The sequence below is a fragment of the Tachyglossus aculeatus genome, chromosome 2, assembly GCF_015852505.1.
Source record: "Tachyglossus aculeatus isolate mTacAcu1 chromosome 2, mTacAcu1.pri, whole genome shotgun sequence".
Taxonomy (NCBI): domain Eukaryota; kingdom Metazoa; phylum Chordata; class Mammalia; order Monotremata; family Tachyglossidae; genus Tachyglossus; species Tachyglossus aculeatus.
Window position 1 is genome coordinate 149994207 of NC_052067.1, and position 19416 is coordinate 150013622.

Here is a 19416-nt window from a genome sequence, read left to right on the forward strand (position 1 = left end):
TTGAGATACTCTTTTATTCAATGCTTCAGTGTGTCTCATAAAACATAAATGTGCCGAAACTTGTATAACCATTAATCTCTGCTGCTAACAGGACATCCATCTTACTGAGTATATGCTTACCTCAACTTTGTAAGGAGCACTGTCTCTGTGGAAAGTATTATATTTTTTTTAAAAAAGTAGGAATATTGCTTGCTAATGAAAGACGATAAAAATTGATCAACTCTGGTTAAAAGATTCTGCATTCGCCATGCATGAGGAGATTTGTAAATTACCTTTTTTTTCCTAACAGAGACTGTTTTGATACATTTTTGACATGATGCCCAGTTGGAAGATTAAGTGTAGGAAAGCTTTTCTGAGCTCAAGCAGAAGTGGGTGTCACAACTTGTTTCAAAGGATCTATAAAAGAAACCTGATCTTAGCCTGGAAAAAAAATGGAAACATTCCTAACACTGTATATCTGCCTTTAATATTTGTTAGTTCACTTGAATGCCAAGTAATGTGCTTAAATTAACAGTTTCCTATAATTACATTGAATCTCCCTTTTGGAAACTGTAGGACTGGAAAGCCACAGGAACTGATTTTGTAGTGGACATTGTTTATCACAATCATTCATTCCTACAGCTTCATAAGACAATTAAGAAATATTACTCTGACTTTTTGTTTTTATTTGCCCATCTTATCCACCCTAATAAAAGTTCAAAATACATTTTTTGTTTATAAGATAAAATTGTAACAAGTTTAAATATAAGGATTTGGGAGAGTAAATATTACCTAGAGAAAGTAAACATTGTTCCCTCAATTTCCCAGCTCCTAATGAAGCCCCAACAGAAGTGGGTGTAAAAGTCTTATCATCTTCTGAGGCCTCTGTTTCTTGGAAACACGTTCTTGAGAAATCTGTGGAAGGCTATATGGTGAGTTCAACTTTTCCATTGGTAAATAGAAGTATTGATAAGAGTGAAAAGACACATCAATCATTCTGCTATATTCCATTGCATTTTTGAATATTCAAGGTTCCTATGCTCTTTATCGATTTAGTTGTGACTATTTGTGGTTGTTATGGTTTAAAGCTTTATTCATTTTACGTGAAAATAAAAGAAGCAGCATGGTGTAATGGATAGAGCATGGGCCTGAGAGTCAGAAGGACTCAGATTCTAATCCTAGCTTCACCATGTGTCTGCTAGGTGATTTGTCTCTGCCTCAGTTACCTCATTTGTAAAATGGGGATTAAGACCATGAACCCTATGTTGGACATGGATTCTGTCCAACCTGATTTGTCCAACCCAGTGCTTAATACAGTTCCTGGCACATAGTAAATTCTTAACAAATATCATTAAAAATAATGAATTCCTAATATTTATGATATTTCATTCGTTAATTCATTCATTCAGTTGTATTTATTGAGCACTTACTGTGTGCAGAGCACTGTACTAAGCACTTGGGAAGTACAGGTTGGCAACATATAGAGACGGTCCCTATCAAACAGTGGGCTCACAGTCTAGAAGGGGGAGACAGAGAACAAAACAAAACATATTAACAGAATAAAATAAATATGTACAAGTAAAATAAATCAATAAGTAGAGTAATAAATAATTACAAACATATATACATATATTCAGGTGCTGTGGGCAAGGGAAGGAGGTAAGGTGGGGAGATGAAGGGGGGGAGGGGGAGAGGAAGGAGGGGGCTCAGTCTGGGAAGGCCTCCTGGAGGAGGTGAGCTCTCAGTAGGGCCTTGAAGGGAGGAAGAGAGCTAGTTTGGCGGATGTGGTGGGGGAGGGCATTCCAGGCCAGGGGGATGACGTGGGCCAGGGGTCGATGGTGGGAAAGGCGAGAACAAGGCACGGTGAGGAGATTAGCGGCAGAGGAGCGGAGGGTGCGGGCTGGGCTGTAGAAGGAGAGAAGGGAGGTGAGGTAGGTGGGGGCAAGGTGATGGAGAGCCTTGAAGCCGAGGGTGAGGAGTTTCTGCCTGATGCATACGTTGATTGGTAGCCACTGGAGATTTTTGAGGAGGGGAGTAACATGCCCAGAGCGTTTCTGGAAAAAGACAATCCGGGCAGCGGCGTGAAGTATGGATTGAAGTGGGGAGAGACAGGAGGATGGGAGATCGAGAGGAGGCTGATACAGTAATCCAGATGGGATTGAATGAGCAGGGTAGTGGTTTGGATGGAGAGGAAAGGGTGCATCTTGGCAGTGTTGCAGAGCTGAGACGGGCAGGTTTTGGTGCCGGCTTGGATGTGAGGGGTGAACAAGAGAGCGGAATCGAGTATGACACCAAGGTTGCGGGCTTGTGAGACGGGAAGGATGGTAGTGCCATCAACAGTGATGGGAAAGTCAGGGAGAGGGCAGGGTTTGGGAGGGAAGGCAAGGAGTTCAGTCTTGGACATGTTGAGTTGTAGGTGGCGGACAGACATCCAAATGGAGATGTCCTGAAGGCAGGAGGAGATGCGAGCCTGGAGGGAGGGAGAGAGAGCAGGGGCAGAAATGTAGATTTGGGTGTCATCAGCATAGAGATGATAGTTGAAGCCGTGGGAGCAAATGAGGTCACCAAGGGAGTGAGTGTAGATTGAGAACAGAACGGGACCAAGAACTGAACCTTGCGGAACCCCTACAGTAAGGGGATGGGAGGGGGAGGAGGAGACTGCAAAAGAGACTGAGAATGAACGACCGGAGAGATAAGAGGAGAACCAGGAGAGGATGGAGTCTGTGAAGCCAAGGTTGGATAGCGTGTTGAGGAGAAGGGGGTGGTCCACAGTGTAGAAGGCAGCTGAGAGGTCTAGGAGGATTAGGATAGAGTATGTGCCATTGGATTTGGCAAACAGGTGGTCATTGGTGACCTTTGAGAGGGCAGTTTCTGTGGAATGTAGGGGATGGAAGCCAGATTGGAGGGGGTCGAGGAGAGAGTTGGTGTTGAGGAATTCGAGGCAGCGCGGATATTTAAGAAAGCAGCATAGTTTAGTAGAGCACAAGCCTAGGAGTCAGAGGACCTGGGTTCTAATTTGAGTTGTGCAACTAACCTGCAGTGTGACCTTAGGCAAGTCACTTAAGTTCCTTGTGCCTTAGTGTTCTTAACTTTGAAATGGGATTGCAATACCTGTTCTCCCACCCCCTTAAACTGTAAGCCGCATGCGAGACAGGAAGTATTTCCAACTGATTATCTGTTATCTACCACAGTACTAAATATAATTCTTGGCACATGAAAAGGGCTTAACAAAATGCTGCAATTATGATTATCATTATTAATTATAATAATATAACAATTACTACTACTAATAATAAAATATTTAAAATGTTCTCATAATTAGTTGTAATCATATACTATATTATATAGTCCAACAGTACTGTATAATACTACTACCAATAAAAATAATAAGAAGAATAAATTAAAGTGCCTTTTGAGATATGTTTTGAGTACCAAATTTGGTGTAGGTGGGTCTGGAATTTTTTTTCTCTACTGAGCAAAATATTTCCTAATAGAATAGTGGCAGTTAATTTAGAAAACTGCATGGTTTCACTTTTCTAAGCACTTGAAAGGTCTCTATTAGTATTACTTGAGTCTGGTTCAGCCACATTTTGTGTAGCTCACACTGAAACACCTCAGACACTTGATTGGGGGATAGGAAAGTTGCATTTCCTCCATGCACAAAACCAAAAGTACTATGTAAGGGAAGCTCCCAAAGGACTCTCCTTTGGAGATTGAGTAGATGACAACTGGGAATATAGATTTCTGCTATGAGCACAGAATTTCCATTCTGCATCTATCCAGATTCTGGAAGCCTGTGATTTGTACTCTGGGAAATTCTTCCCATTCGACATGCTGTGAGCATCATCAACAGATCTTAAATTTCTTTCGGGACCTTCTGTACAGCTGTCTGAACTGATTGCAATAAGTGGTTCAAAATCCTCCTTGTATCTGAAGATGGAGTTGAGTTTTGTGTGTGTGTGTATAAATATGCATGACTATATATATGTATATGTACACACGCACATATATAGTGTGTGTTTGTGTGTATGTATATATATATAGATGTGATGTGTGTGTATATAAATGTTTGTAAGTGTATATATGTGTGGGTACAAATATATAAAAATAAATATATATATAATATAAAAGAGTGTGTGTGTGTGTGTGTGTGTGTGTGTGTGTGTGTGTGTGTGTAGCCTGAACCTGACTAACCATGCACACAACCCAGGTTCTCCATCAACAACACAATATTGTCACAGAATTCTGTTACCTTGGTAGCACACTGTCCAATGATGCAGGCTCTAGATTGTAAACTCCTTGTAGACAGGCAATATGTCTGCCAATCCTGTTATATCGTTCTCTCATAAGCCCTTACTATAGTGCCTCGCACACAGTAAACGCTCAATAAATATGATGGATTAATTGATGCAGGCATAGAGGAGGAAGTAGAAAAAGGAATCATGAAGGTAGAATATTCTTTGAGAAATTGAAAACATTGGAACATCAGCATACATCAACATTCAGACCAGAATGAAGGCATGGAAACCAGTTTTGGAGGCAGCAATCAGAAATCAGAGAAGCAGCATGGTGTATTGGATAAAGCACAGGCCCGGGAGTCAGAAGGTTGTGGATTCTAATCCCAGTCCACCACTTGTCTGCTGCGTGACCTTGGGCAAGTCACTTCACTTCTTTGTGCCTCAGTTACCTCATCTGTAAAATGACGATTGAGACTGTGAGCCCCATGTGTGAAAAGGGACTGTGGCCAACCCGATTTGCTTCTATCCAATTCTGTGCTCAAAGCAGAAATCTATATGCCCAGTTGTCATCTACTCAATCTCCTAAGGAGAGTCCTTTGGGAGCTTCCCTTGTATAGTACTTTTGGTTTTATTATTAAATGGGATGACTTGAAGTTTATACTTGGGGACAAATGTGACACCACAGGTGATTGGCAAAGGATTGGTAAGCCCTCTTTGGTCTTAATGATAACAATAATTGTGGTACTTGTTAAGCACTTACTTTGTGCCAGGCACTGTATTAAGCCCGGGGCAGATACAAACAAATTGGTTTGGACACAGTCCCTGTCCCTCGTGGGGCTCCCGGTCTTGATCCCCATTTTACAGATGAGGTATTGCCCAATTTCACACAGAATACAGGATTAAGACCAGTGACCTTCTGACTCAGAGGTCGATGCTCTATCCACTACACCATGCTGTTAATCAGCTTCACCATTATACACCGATATACTTTCCCATTATCAGTAAATAGAAATGGCCACTGAAATCTCTCTATACATACTAGTATGGTACACGAGAAGCAGCGTGGCTTAGTGGAAAGAGCATGGGCTTTGGAGTCAGAGGTCATGGGTTCAAATCCCGGCTCCTCCGCTTGACAGCTGTGTGACCTCGGGCAAGTCATTTAACTTCTCTGTGCCTCAGTTACCTCATCTGTAAAATGGGTATTAAGAATGTGAGCCCCCATGGGACAACTTGATCACCTTGTAACCTCCCCAGTGCTTAGAACAGTGCTTTGCACATAGTAAGCACTTAATAAATGCCATTATTATTATTATTATTATTATGGCTATCTTTACACACAGATGAACTCCTAAATGATCACCTAGTCTGTTGTTTGTTCCCATTAGACTCAATTTTCCATAACCCACAGATTTAATTCTGGCAAAAATCTCATTCATTCATTCATTCATTCATTCAATTGTATTTATTGAGCACTTACTGTGTGCAGAGCACTGTACTAAGTGCTTGGGAAGTTCAAGTTGGCAACAAATAGAGACGGTCCCTACCCAACAGTGGGATTACAGTCTAGAAGAGGGAGACAGACAACAAAAAGAACATATTAACAAAATGAAATAAACAGAATAAATATGTACAAATAAATAAATAGAGTAATACATACGTACAAACATATATACAGGTGGTGTGGGGAAGGGAAGGAGGTAAGGCAAGGGGAGGAGGCGGAGAGGAAGGAGGGGACTCAGTCTGGGAAGGCCTCCTGGAGGAGGTGAGCTCTCAGTAGGGCTTTGAAGGGAGGAAGAGACCTAGGTTGGCGGATGTGCGGAGCGAGGGCATTCCAGGCCAGGGGGATGACGTGGGCTGGGGGTCGACGGCGGGACAGGCGAGAATGAGGCACGATGAGATTAGCGGCTGAGGAGCGGAGAGTGCGGGCTGGGCTGTAGAAGGAGAGAAGGGAGATGAGGTAGGAGGGGGTGAGGTGATGGAGAGCCTTGAAGCCGAGAGTGAGGAGTTTTTGCCTGATGCATAGGTTGATTGGTAGCCACTGGAGATTTTTGAGGAGGGGAGTAACATGCCCAGAGCGTTTCTGGATAAAGATGATCCGGGCAGCAGCATGAAGTATGGATTGAAGTGGGGAGAGACAGGAGGATGGGAGATCAGAGAGGAGGCTGATGCAGTAATCCAGATGGGATAGGATGAGAGCTTGAATGAGCAGGGTAGTGGTATGGATGGAGAGGAAAGGGTGGATCTTGGCAATGTTGCGGAGGTGAGACCGGCAGGTTTTGGTGATGGATTGGATGTGAGGGGTGAACAGAGGGGAGAGCGGAGTCGAGGATGACACCAAGGTTGCGGGCTTGTGAGATGGGAAGGGTGGTAGTGCCGTCAACAGTGATGGGAAAGTCAGGGAGAGGGCAGGGTTTGGGAGGGTTTGAGAGGGAAGACAAGGAGTTCAGTCTTGGACATGTTGAGTTTTAGGTGGCGGGCAGACATTCAGATGGAGATGTCCTGAAGGCAGGAGGAAATGCGAGCCTGGAGGGAGGCAGAGCAGGGGCAGAGATGTAGTATAATAATACTAGTAATAAATAATAGTATTTATTATGCACCTGTGATTTGCAGAATACCAAACCAAACACTTGGGGGAATGTAATAGAATTAGTAGCTGTGAAGTTGCCCTCAAAGAGTTTACAATCTAGTGGTAAACTCACGCTGTAGTACTCAGCCATTCTTCACGTTCTTCCAATAACATGTCACAGTAAGCTCATCCTCTAGACTGTAAACTCGCTGTGGGCAGGGAATTTTCTGTTTATTGTTGCATTGTACTCTCCCAGGTGCTTAGTATAGTGCTCTGAACTCAGTAAGCGCTCAATAAATATGACTGAATGAAGGACTGAATTAAGCCCAAATTGGAAGACCTAATTTCCCAACAATGTCCTAGGCAAAATGTGTGAAAACACAGTGTGTCATTCCATTCATTTATTCCATTGTATTTATTGAGCACTTACTGTGTGCAGAGCACTGTACTAAGCGCTTGGAAAGTATAATTTGGCAAAAGATAGAGATAATCCCTACCCAGCAATGGGCTCACAGTCTAGAAGTGGGAGACAGATAACAAGACAAAACAAATAGACAGGCAGACAGGTTATACATGGATGCCTGATCCAAAGAGTTCCCAAGACTTTTTACATCAATTACTTATGAACTCCCAGCACTTTGGTGTAACCACTTAAATTCTAAAGGCAGAACCTTTCAAGAAATTTTCATGAGACCCGCCAAACTGGGCACTTAACTTTGACAGCTGGTCATGATTTTGAATCATTTTGGTGAGCCACCATGCTCTTGTAGTGGTGGTGATGATAATAGCAATAATAATCAAATAATAGTAATAATATTAACAATGGAATTTAAGTGCCTGCTCTGTGCCAAACACTGAACTAAAAGCTGGGGTAGATACAATGTGTCCAGGTTGGAAACAATCACCGCCCCAATTATGGTTTGCATTCTAGCCAGTCAGTCAGTTGTATTTGTTGAACACTTACTATGTGCAGAGCACTGGGAGAGCTTATCTTGTCTTATGCTGTTGACCCATCTCCCACCCATAGCAACTGCATGGATGGACACATCTCTCCCAGAATGTCCCAGCTCCATTTACAGTTGTTCTGGTAGTGAATCCATAGAATTTTCTTGGTCAAAATATGGAAATGGTTTACCATTGCCTTCTTCCGCTCAGTAAACCTGTGTCTCCAGCCTTGACTCTCTCCCATGCCACTGTTGCCCAGCACAGGTGAGTTTTGACTTGTAGCAGATTGCCTTCCATTTGCTAGCCACTACCCATGCTAGGAGTGAAATGGGCATGCCTCTGCTTTACTCTCCCTCCCATAGTCGAGATTGGTAGAGTACTGGAAACTCTCCGGGTGTGATACAGAGAGGGGCTTTGGGAGACTACACTATAATGATACATGGCTACTTCTGTTGTATTGTACTCTCCCAAGCACTTAGTAAGCGCTCTGCAAAAATAAGTACTCAATAAATATCACTGATGGATTGATTGCTTGGGGGACTTCAGTGTAGCAGAGTTGGTAGACATGTTCCCTGCCTACAGTGAGCTTACAGTCTAGGGGGGGAGACAGACATCAATATTAATGAATAATTAAAAACATGTACCTAAGTGTCATGTGACTAAGGCTGGGTTGAATACCAAATGTCCAGATCCAGATCCAGGTACATAGACGATGCAGGAGCATGGGGAGTTGGGGAATAAGAGGGCTTAATTGGGGAAGGCTTCTGCTATGACACTATGATACTATGATATGATAGTACTGCTAGTGTCATAGCCAATTCATGTCTGAAACTCTATTGCCAAACCCTGTTCAAAAGGAAGCAAAGTGTGAACTGGAAGCTGAGAGAATATGAGTGAGAAGTTTAGTGCCTGGCAGGTTTTATCTACACTTCATCTACAATGCACTACACTGCAGAGAAGCAGTGTGGCTCAGTGGAAGGAGCAAGGGCTTTGGAGTCAGAGATCATAGGTTCCAATACCAGCTTCTCCAGTTGTCAGCTGTGTGACTTTGGGCAAATCACATAACTACTCTGTGCCTCAGTGACCTCATCTGTAAGATGAGGATAAAGACTGTGAGCCCCCTGTGGAACAACCTGATCACCTTATAACCTCCCCAGTGCTTAGAACAGTGCTTTGCACATAGTAAGCACTTAATAAGTGCCATTATTATCATTATTATTCACTCATTTAATTTTATTTATCGAGCGCTTACTGTGTGCAGGGCACTGTACTGTGCACTTGGGGAAAGTACAATAAACAGACACATTCCGTGTCCACAGTGAGCTTACATTCTAGAAGGGGAGACAGACATTATTAAGAAGCAGCATGGCTTAGGGGAAAGAGCCCAGGCTTGGGAGTCAGAGGTCATGGGTTCTAATCCCGACTCTGCCATTTATCTGCTGTGTGACTTTGGGCAAGTCACTTGACTTCTCTGAGCCTCAGTTACCTTATCTGTAAAATGGGGACTAATACTGTGAGCCCCACATGGGACAACCTGATCACCTTGTATTCCCCCCACAGCACTTAGAACAGTGCTTCACACATAGTAAGCACTTAACAAATGTCATTATTATTATTATTATTATTATTATTAGAAATAAATTGCAGATATGTACATAATTGCTTTGGGGCTGGGAGGAGGGACGAATAAAGGGAGCAAGTCAGAGCAATGCAGAATGGAATAGGAGAAGAGAAAAAGAGGGCTTAGTGATGGAAGGCCTCTTGGAGGAAATGTGACTAAGAATAAGGCTTTGATGAACCTTCAGAAAAGCTTACATGAAGGCAGCTTGCACACATTTTGTTCCAGGGTGGTTTAGACTCAAGGTAAAAGGCAACTAGTAGAATGCAGCACAGTTCTGTGTGATGAACCCTCAGATTTGGAGGTTCATTTGCTGTCTCTTCAAAAAGAATCTGCTGTATTCGAGAATGAAGACAATTAGGTTCAAAATAATCTCCTTCTATGTGGGTTTAAAGTGCATCCCAGGGGAATGTTGTCCCCATTTTCTTCTCACTTGCCAGTTTGAAAAGCTCCATATTACTTATCTTGTTAGACACTGTGTTTTCCTGCCTCGTAGGTGATCTAGAGGAATTTCAGAAGGATTTCTAGTCAAAGGGATTCCAAGGCTTTGGGCAGATGCCCAGGAGTCAACAATTGACCTAGTATGTCCCTGACCAGAGTAGAGCACTCTCTTAATGAATATTCCGGAAACAGTCAGGGCACAGCAACCATGCATTCATAAGCCCTTGGCATTTACTTCAGCAGTGGGTGTAGAATGACTGACATCACTGTTAACCTCTTAGGCTGGCCATTCTGATCACCGAACCCTACACAGTACTGATACTATGCTCTAAACAAACAACTTTTTGGAGAACTGATGGACTGAGCTGTAAAAACAAATGGAGAGCTGTAGACACAAATACAGTGTTGTTTTTATTGTTCTGGAGGCTGGAATAATGTTTGAAAGAACAGGAACTGTGAATTCGTTATAAAAGCCCCTGGAAAAAGTAGAAAGAGCTTCGATGTTGGAATTTATCTTGGCCCTGTGAGATGTTTTCATTTCATATTTCAATGTCTTAGGAAGCATTAAGTATGCTAGATAGGAATACTGACTTAAAATATATGTTTTTTGGACAGAAGTAGTTCAGATTGAAAACAAGCATTTTGGAAGCCTACCCACATTGTTTCCCATGGATCTAAATAAAGCAAACCAGGAGGGTGATGTCCAACAGTACTAACATTTTCAAAATTTCTTATTCTTTTAACCTGCACTTTCCTTTCTGGACCCCAAACTCAGCATGGGGGTAAAGAAAGGAAGAAAACTTTTCTAAATTTCAAATTCGTATTTAAAATATTAACAATTAACCTTTCATTTTTATGGTATTTTTAAGCACTTACGATGTGCCAAGCATTTTACTAGGCTTTTGGGCAGGTACGAGATAATCGGGTTGGACACGGTCCCTGTCCCTCATAGGACTCACAGTCTAAATCCCCATTTTACAGACGAGGTCACTGGGAAGTGATTTGATTTGAGAAGTGAAGTGATTTGCCAAGGCCGCACAGCAGACAAGTGACAGAGCTGGGATTAGAACCCAGTTCCCCTGCAAGTTCCGTGCTCTTTTCACTAGGTCATGCTGCTCTTCAAACCCAGTCTTCTTAGTATTTGCCTTTTTAAATCTAATGCCTAAAGGAAAGAACTCAGGCTTAGAGGGTCAAGGTTCCAATCCTAGCTGTCACTGGCCTGCTGGGTGAACTTGGACAAGGCATTTTATTGCTGTGTACCTAACTGTCTACATCTGTAAAATTAATATTACTGTCATCATTATTGTTGTTGTTGCTGTTGTTATTATTATTACATTTGTTAAGCATTTACTATGTGCCAAACACTGTTCAAAGCACTGGAGTATATACAAGCTAGAGAAGCAGCATGGCTCAGTGGAAAGAGCACAGACTTTGGAGTCAGAGGTCATGGGTTCAAATTCCGGCTCCACGACTTGTCAGCTGTGTGACTTTGGGCAAGTCACTCCTCTGGGCCTCAGTGACCTCATCTGTAAAATGGGTATTAAGACTGTGAGCCCCCCGTGGGACAACCTGATCCCCTTGTAACCTCCCCAGCACTTAGAACAGTGCTTTGCACATAGTAAGCGCTTAATAAATGCCATCATTATTATTATTAATTGGTCGGACACAGTCATTGTCCCCCATGGAGTTTACAGTCCAGGTCAGAGGGAGTAAAGATTTTGAATCCTGTCTGTGTTCCCATTCTCCTTTCCCCCTATAATTTCCCCTTGTGGGGAAATAAATGTCTGAGCAAAGCCTGTAGGCCATCACAGAAATAGCAGAAAGAGCAGTAAAATGGAGATTAACACCTGTTCTTCCTCTCACCTTGACAGTGATTCCCATGTGGGACAGGGGCTATGTCTGACCTCCCGCTTAGTATAGTGGTTAGCATTTCACATATGTCATTTAACAACTGCCACAGTTATTATCTCCCCCAAATGCCAGCCTTTTGAATGGAAAGGGATCCTGTGACTGAGTTACACAGAATTTAAGCACTCAATTGATGGATTACCACTGAATGATTATTTATGAAAGGAAACTGATGTATAGATTCATATTAGCATAGATAATGACCAGTAGCAAAGAATTTGGGAATACTGTTACAATAATGAGGAGAAATAAAATTGTCAACTTTTGTTTATAAAAGATATAAAAAGTTCAGGAAGGGGCAAACTTTGCATGCACTCACTGTTGAAGGAATTGTCTGCTAAACTGGCCTACTGATAATAATAATAATTATTATTATTATAATAATGGTATTTGTTAAGCGCTTACTATGTGCCAAGCACTGTTCTAAGTGCTGGGGGGGATACAAGGTAATCAGCTTGTCCCAGGTGGGGCTCACAGCCTTCATCCCCATTTTACAGATGAGGGAACTTAGGCCCAGAGAAGAGAAGCGACTTGCCCAAAGTCACACAGCTGACATGTGGTTGAGCTGGGATTAGAACACATGGCTGCTGACTCCCAAGCCTGTGCTCTTTCCACTGAGCCATGCTGCTTCAAATCTTATTGTCAAAAGCATCATCATCTTTGAACCTGGAGGTGTGCCTTTCCATCTATGTCCCACAGTTAAAAATCTAAGATCTATATATAGCATAAAACACCTGATTCCCTAAGTTAGGAAGCCAGGTAATTTCTGAGTACAAATGTTTTGGACCAAAACTACCCTATTGGATGTGTCGGTCATATTTTATGTGTAGGAACATGGCAGAGTTGTGCTTAGATTGGGAGATGATTCTGCCAACAGGGAGACTGTATGCCTGAATGTGTGTTGTCTCAATGTGAAACATATTTCGGTTGTGAAATTAGAGCAGTGCCCCTTTTCTGGCCACATGCCATGCAATTGGGGTAGAGGTATCCAGTGCTTTGCACATTGTAAGCGCTTAACAAATACCATCATTATTACTAAAAAATAAAAATAAAAATAAAAGTCATGGTTCCAGCGGACACGTGCTTAAATTGTTTCACAGTAGGGGTCATGGTTTGCATTGAGCCATTCACACTCTCTTTGCCCTGGGCTCTTGTGACCAGTCTCATACATCGAGAGAGGGTTGGCAGAGATAGAGGGTGCAGTTTGTGGGCCCAGAGCAGAAGGTACCACTGCGCCTTTGCCAATTTGGTAAGCTGTCATTTTTGGGTACTTAAGGTTTAAGTGGTCTTTTTCACTTTAATGTGGAATCAACGGAAAAGAAAACAGCAAAAAGCCACAAAGAACAACAGAGAGCAGCAGCTGCAAAAGAAAAAATTATACAGGTTGTCCTTAGTATGACTGGACAGAGTGGAGCCAGAAGCTAGCAGGAGCAGCAGAGCAAGGCACAGGCAGGCAAGCGTAGCCATTTAGCGGGGCAGTACAGCATCATTATGTTTCTACCTCTGGGCTGATTTGAAGAACTGAACCCAGAATGATCTGACTGAAAAACCACCTCCTGCAGGCTACCATTTAGAACAGTGCTTTGCACGTAGTAAGCACTTCATAAATACCATTATTATTATTATTATTATTATTATTATTATTATTATTATTTTGATGAGAAAAGTACTCTCCTAAATGAAGGTGCACCCATATTTCCAGCAACTACCCTGTCCAGCTCTTCTAGGGGTATTCATTCATTCAATCATATTTATTGAGCGCTTACTGTGTGCAGAGCACTGTACTAAGCACTTGGGAAGTACAGGTTGGCAACATATAGACACAGTCCCTACCCAACAACGGGCTTACGGTCTAGAAGACTACAGTCTACAGTCTAGGGGTATGGGATTGATTCCCTCCCCATCTGCAGGCAAATCTCCCTCAAAAAACTTTCCCTGACTAAGCCCTCTGCTTCTCTTCTCCCAATCCCTTCTGTGCCACTTTTACTTGCTCCTTCATCCCTCCTCCCTCCCATCCCCACAGAACATATGTATGTATCCATGTATATCTGTCATTTATTTATTTATCTGTTTATTTATTGATATTAAAGTCTCTCTCCTCCTCTAGATTGTGAGCTCACTGTGGGCAGGAATGTGTCTGTTTGCTGTTATACTCTCCCAAGCATTTACTCAGTGGAAAGAGCAGGCTTTGGAGTCAGAGGTCCTGGGTTCAAATTCCAGCTCCACCACTTGTCAGCTGTGTGACTTTGGGCAAGTCACTTAACTTCTCTGTGCCTCAGTTACCTCATCTATAAAATGGGGATTGAGACTGTGAGCCCCCCACGTGGGACAACCTGATCACCTTGTAACCTCCCAAGCGCTTAGAACAGTGCTTTGCACATAGTAAGCACTTAATAAATGCCATCATTATTATTAATACTGCAGTAATTTGCACACAGTAAGTGCTCAATGAATACAAATGAATGAATGAATGAACCAACCCCCTGCCAGCTTGTAGACATACACTACAATGCTAATTGGGTGATGAATTCTCATCTCCAGATTCTAAGCTAGTTTTGGGCAGAGAAATTGTCTACTAACTGTGTTGCGTTATATTCTCCCAAGCTCTTAGTACTGTGCCCTGCGGACAGTAAGCTATCAACAAATACCACTGATTGATAGATTGAGCATGATTGATTGATCATTAAAAGTCTCTCAGAGGAGAAACAATAAGGAAGGGAGCAGATCGAAGAAAATTAAAAACTCATACTTGATACCACACCAGTCAGGTGCAGAGGAACGATGATTTCCTGGAGTTGAGGTAGAGTCTAACTTCCAATATACCAAATATTAGTAACTCCCAAAGGTTATGCTAATGGAACTGTCAGTTGCTGTGTGGCCTGGGAGTCAGAAGGACCTGGGTTCTCATACTGGCTCTGCTATTTGTCCGTCTGAGTGACTTTGGGCAAGTCACTCCACTTCTTCGTGTCACAGTTGCCTCATCTGTAAAATGGGGATTAAGACTCTGAGCCCCATGTTGGACAGAGACTGTGTCCAACTAGATTAGCTTGATTTTCAGGTAGTAGTGGGGATCCATCGGAATTAATTAGAACAGTGCTTGACACATAGTAGTGCGAAGCAGTATGGAATAGAGGGTAGAGCATGAGTGTGGGAGTCAGAAAGTCATGGGTTCTAATCAGAGCTTCACCACTTGTCTGCTGTGTGACCTTACAAGTCACTTCACTTCTTTGTGCCTCAATGACCTCCTCTGTAAAATGGGGATTGAGACAATGAACCCCACGTGGGACAGGGACTACGTCGAACCAGATTTGCTTTTCTTTGCCCCAGCACTTAGTACAGTGAGCCTGTTGTTGGGTAGGGATTGCCTCTATTTGTTGCCAAATTGTACTTTCCAAGCGCTTAGTACAGTGCTCTGCACCCAGTAAGTGCTCAATAAATACGATTGAATGAATGAATACAGTGCCTGGCACATAGTAAGTGCTCAACAAATACCACAATTATTATTATTATTAACAAATACAATTATTATTATTGTTGTTATTATTATTATCAAACAGAAAGAAAATGAAGAAATGACCCCAAGATATATGAAGAGGAACTCTGTTCTATTTATATGTTACTTCACACTCCTCTCCATTATAGCCAGGAAGGGGAAAGTCCCTCTCTCTTTTTTCCTGGACTAAGCCATGGTAGAAATACAGAGGTCAAAAGAAACAAAATTGAATGGTGGAAAAGAGGATTTAGAAATACCTGGCCCTTTCACCAGCATAATTGTATCTGCACTATAGATAAAAGGTTGGATCTGCAATTACATTAAAAGATTTGTAAATTTTAGTGGAAATTGTGTGGGCAACTCCCAGATGTGCCAGATTCAGATGAATAGAACCATTGGCTATAAAATGCGATGGGCAAATGTGTACATAGTATATAAAGCAGAAAAAAGCCTTTGTTCTCTTGCTCTAGATTGCCAAGATGCCTCTAGGAGTTTGGATAAGATGGCAGAAAATTCTTGCCACCTCCACCCTCTCATTCAGCTATAATACAAGCTCTGTTTTAGCAAAAGGCATTTACCAATGATGTCTTTATCTTAGGTTGTTATAGCATGCAGGCCCCAATGTAACTCTGTCAAGAAGAAAAAGAGGCATTGATTCCTCCTGTGCAGTGATGTTCAAGATGTAGGAAAAAAATGTTCTGATATTCATCCGCAACTGCCTTGGCAGAAGCTCCTCACTGCCAGGACTCCTGTCCTCCTATCCCCCTGCATTTTCTCTCTGTGGAGAAATACATATCTGAGTCAAACGTGGAAGCAACCACGGCAACAGAAGAAAGGGGGACTTGGGAGGTATCCACAGCAACCCCTGGGGATTTTGGCTTAAAAATGTCTCGTTAGTGACCTGGTGTGACTTGGTGGAAGATCATTGTCTTTGGTTTTCAGGTAGTAGTGGGGATCCATCGGAATTATTTTTTACGTGATGATTAATGGAGAAGATTCCTTGAGGAGGTTTCCAGAGATATCCAAAGTGGAGAAGCAGTGGCAGAACTTGGGTGGGGAGAGAAAGAAATGGGCAGAATGGGACTGCTTTCTAGTGACATTTCCTTGGCTTTTTACCATGTTCTGGCTAGTATTCCTCCCCAGGAAGCTGGTAGGGATGACCACTAGGACCGCAGCCATTTCTAGGGGCCATGGGGTGGAAATCAGTTCCACTAGTAGCCCAGCAAAATCACTACCATCACATAGCCCCACATTGCATTCTGGGTTACTATGGACAATGTAACTAGGGAGATTTCAAGAGTTGTCTCACAGTAGCAGCAGCAGCTACAGTGACTAAAATGCTTGGAGTAAGAAAGGTTCCTAACCCTCAGGGAACCTAAGGGAAAGGCCAGGATCTCAGGATATTCACTTCATCCCACTTCTGTGGCAGTACCGATGAGAGGTAATAATAATCATGGTATTTGTTAAACCCTTACAATGTGCCAAGCCCCGTTCTAAGCACTGGGGTAGTTACAAGCTAATCAGGTTGGGCACACCCTGTCCCACACGGGGCTCACAGTCTTAATCCCCAATTTACAGATGAGGTAATTTAGGCCAGATAAGTGAAGTGTCTTGTCCAAGGTCAAAGAGCAGACAAGTGACGGAGCCAGGATTAGGACCCAGGTCCTTCTGACTCCGAGGCCCATGGTCTAGCCACTAAGCCATGCTGCTCTGACCTCCTCTGTTTGTCAGTTTTGGCATCTGCCCTAAATGTGCAGGGAAAAAAAAGGTTGTGCTAGGAGCCAAAAGACAATAGCAGTACCCTCATTCTGGGCACAAACTGAATGGTTTCACTATCCGATGGAGTTCGCACATTGAGGTTTTTTGATCATCTTGGTTATAAAGTAGGATGTCCTACTCAATCAATCAGTCAACTGTATTTAGGCACTTTCTGCATGCAAAGCACTGTTCTAAGTACTTTCATTCATTCAATCGCATTTATTGAGTGCTTACTGTGTGCAGAGCACTGTACTAAGTGCTTGGGAAGTACAAGTCAGCAACATACAGAAATGGTCCCTACCCAACAACGGGCTCACAGTCTAGAAGGGGAAGACAGACAACAAAACAAAACATGTGAGAAAGTACAATATAACAGAATTGGTCAACACATTCCCTTCCCACAGCAAGTTTAGAGTTTAGATGGGGAGGCAGACAGTGATATAAATAAATATATTGTGGATATATGCATAAAAGCTGTGGGGTTGAGGGAGGAGCGAAAGAAAGGTGCAAATCCAAGTGCAAGGGCAATACAGAAGGGAGTGAGAGAAGAAGAAATGAAGGTTTAGTTGGAGAAGGCCTATTGGAAGAAATATGCTTTTAAGAAGGATTTGAAGGTGGGAAGAGTAATTGATTGTTACAATTGAAGAGACAGGGCATTCCACACCAGAGGCTGGAGGTGGGCAAGAGGTCGGCGGTGAGATAGAAGGGATCAAAGTACAGTGAGTAGGTTGGAATTAGAGGGGTGGAGTGGGCAGGTTGGGTTATAGGAAATTGAGTTATAGGAAATCAGGGAGTAAGATAAAGAAATGTGGAGAATAGAAAAGAAGTCAATGGTACCTACTGCCTAGAAATAAATATATTGGCTTCTTTGGTATAGGGATAAAGCAATTTTCTCTCACCTGTCTGGCATTCTGGCAGGTGTCCCTCACAAGTTGGGTATCTAAGTTTCCTCAGGCTTTGGTAAGACCTTGTTAAAAGGTGGGTAGTCTATGTTTCACCAGGCTGACCTCATCCACATGCAGATGATAATACCTGAGGCATTGTTCTAGTTCCTAACTCTTCGGTGCTCTCTAGCTTTCCACTTTCTCACTCTACAGGTGAAGTGATAGATTCTTCTCAGAAGTAGAATGGCTTAGTGGATAGAGCATGAGACTGGGAGTCAGAAGGTCCTGGATTCTAATCCCGGCTCTGCCATTTGTCTACTGTGTTTCCTGGGCAAGTCACTTAACTTCTCTGTGCCTCAGTTACCTCATCTATAAAATGGGGATTAAGACTGCGAGCCCCTTGTTGGGCAGGGACTGTGTCCAACCCGATCACCTTGTATCTATCCCAGGGCTTAGAACAGTGCTTGGCACATAGTAAGTGCTTACCAAGTACTGTAATTATTAATTGCTATTGTTCATAATAATGATTTAAGGCCTGTGAGGAAAATGTTGACTGAAAGCTAGACTGCCATAGTATTTATGCTGAAAAGTGGGATATTCATTCATTCAATCGTATTTATTGAGCACTTACTGTGTGCAGAGCACTGTACTAAGCGCTTGGGAAGTACAAATCGGCAACATAGAGAGACGGTCCCTACCTAACAATGGGCTCATCACATGCTTTCCTTTCCCTTTGAGCAACGACATGGCCTAGTGAATAGAACACAGACCTGGGAGTCATAAGGATCTGGGTTCTAACTCTGGCTCTGCTGTGTGACCTTGGGCAAGTCACTTCACATCTCCATGCCTCAGTTGTCATCTGTAAAATGGGGATTAAGAGTGTGAGCCCCATGTGGCACATGGACTGTGCCCAATATCATAATAGTAATAATAACAATAATGGCATTTGTTAAGTACTTACTATGTGCCCAGCACTGTTCTAAGCACTGGGGGTGGGGGGGGGATACAAGGCGATCAGGTTGTCCCACGTGGGGCTGACATTCTTAATCCCCATTTTACAGATGACAACTGAGGCATGGAGATGTGAAGTGACTTGCCCAAGGTCACACAGCTGACAAATGGGCGGAGCTGGGATTAGAACCCATGACCTCTGACTCCCAAGCCAGGCTCCCCTGAGCCATGGCTGCTTCTCTAAGTATGATTAGCTTGTATCTACCCCAACGGTTAGAACAATGCATGGCACATAGTATGTGCTTAACAAATACCATAATAAAATGTGTGTGCAGGAAGGGGAAGGTAGGTTAGTATGGATGCAAAGTCCTAGGGACTCTGGGATACCCTTGCTAGAAGTCCGTGAATTCTGTTAAGCCTCCCACGCAAACACCCCTTTCCTTAGTTAAGACTCCAGTTTTAGCCACTTTGCAAACCGCCCTGAGTTTCCCATGGAAAAAATGGGTAATAAAAACACTTCCATTTTAAATATGAAGCATTAGTCAGTGTTCATGTATTCCTTTGAAGCTGAATGGTTAATAAATGTGAAGCATTTGACCTTTTCTTATTTATCCAGAAGGCTGAAATGATTAAAG

The 19416-nt window shown here is 42.7% G+C and overlaps 1 protein-coding gene across 5 annotated transcripts in view; it reads left to right on the forward strand.

The window, feature by feature from the left end:
- CNTN1 (contactin 1) overlaps positions 1-19416 on the forward strand; it is a 520093-nt gene that overhangs the window by 450119 nt on the left and 50558 nt on the right. For all 5 annotated transcript variants that reach the window (XM_038769914.1, XM_038769941.1, XM_038769948.1 and 2 more), the window contains one exon: positions 808-911. In XM_038769914.1, the coding sequence (XP_038625842.1) occupies positions 808-911 (104 nt within the window). The remainder of the gene's footprint in view (positions 1-807; positions 912-19416) is intronic.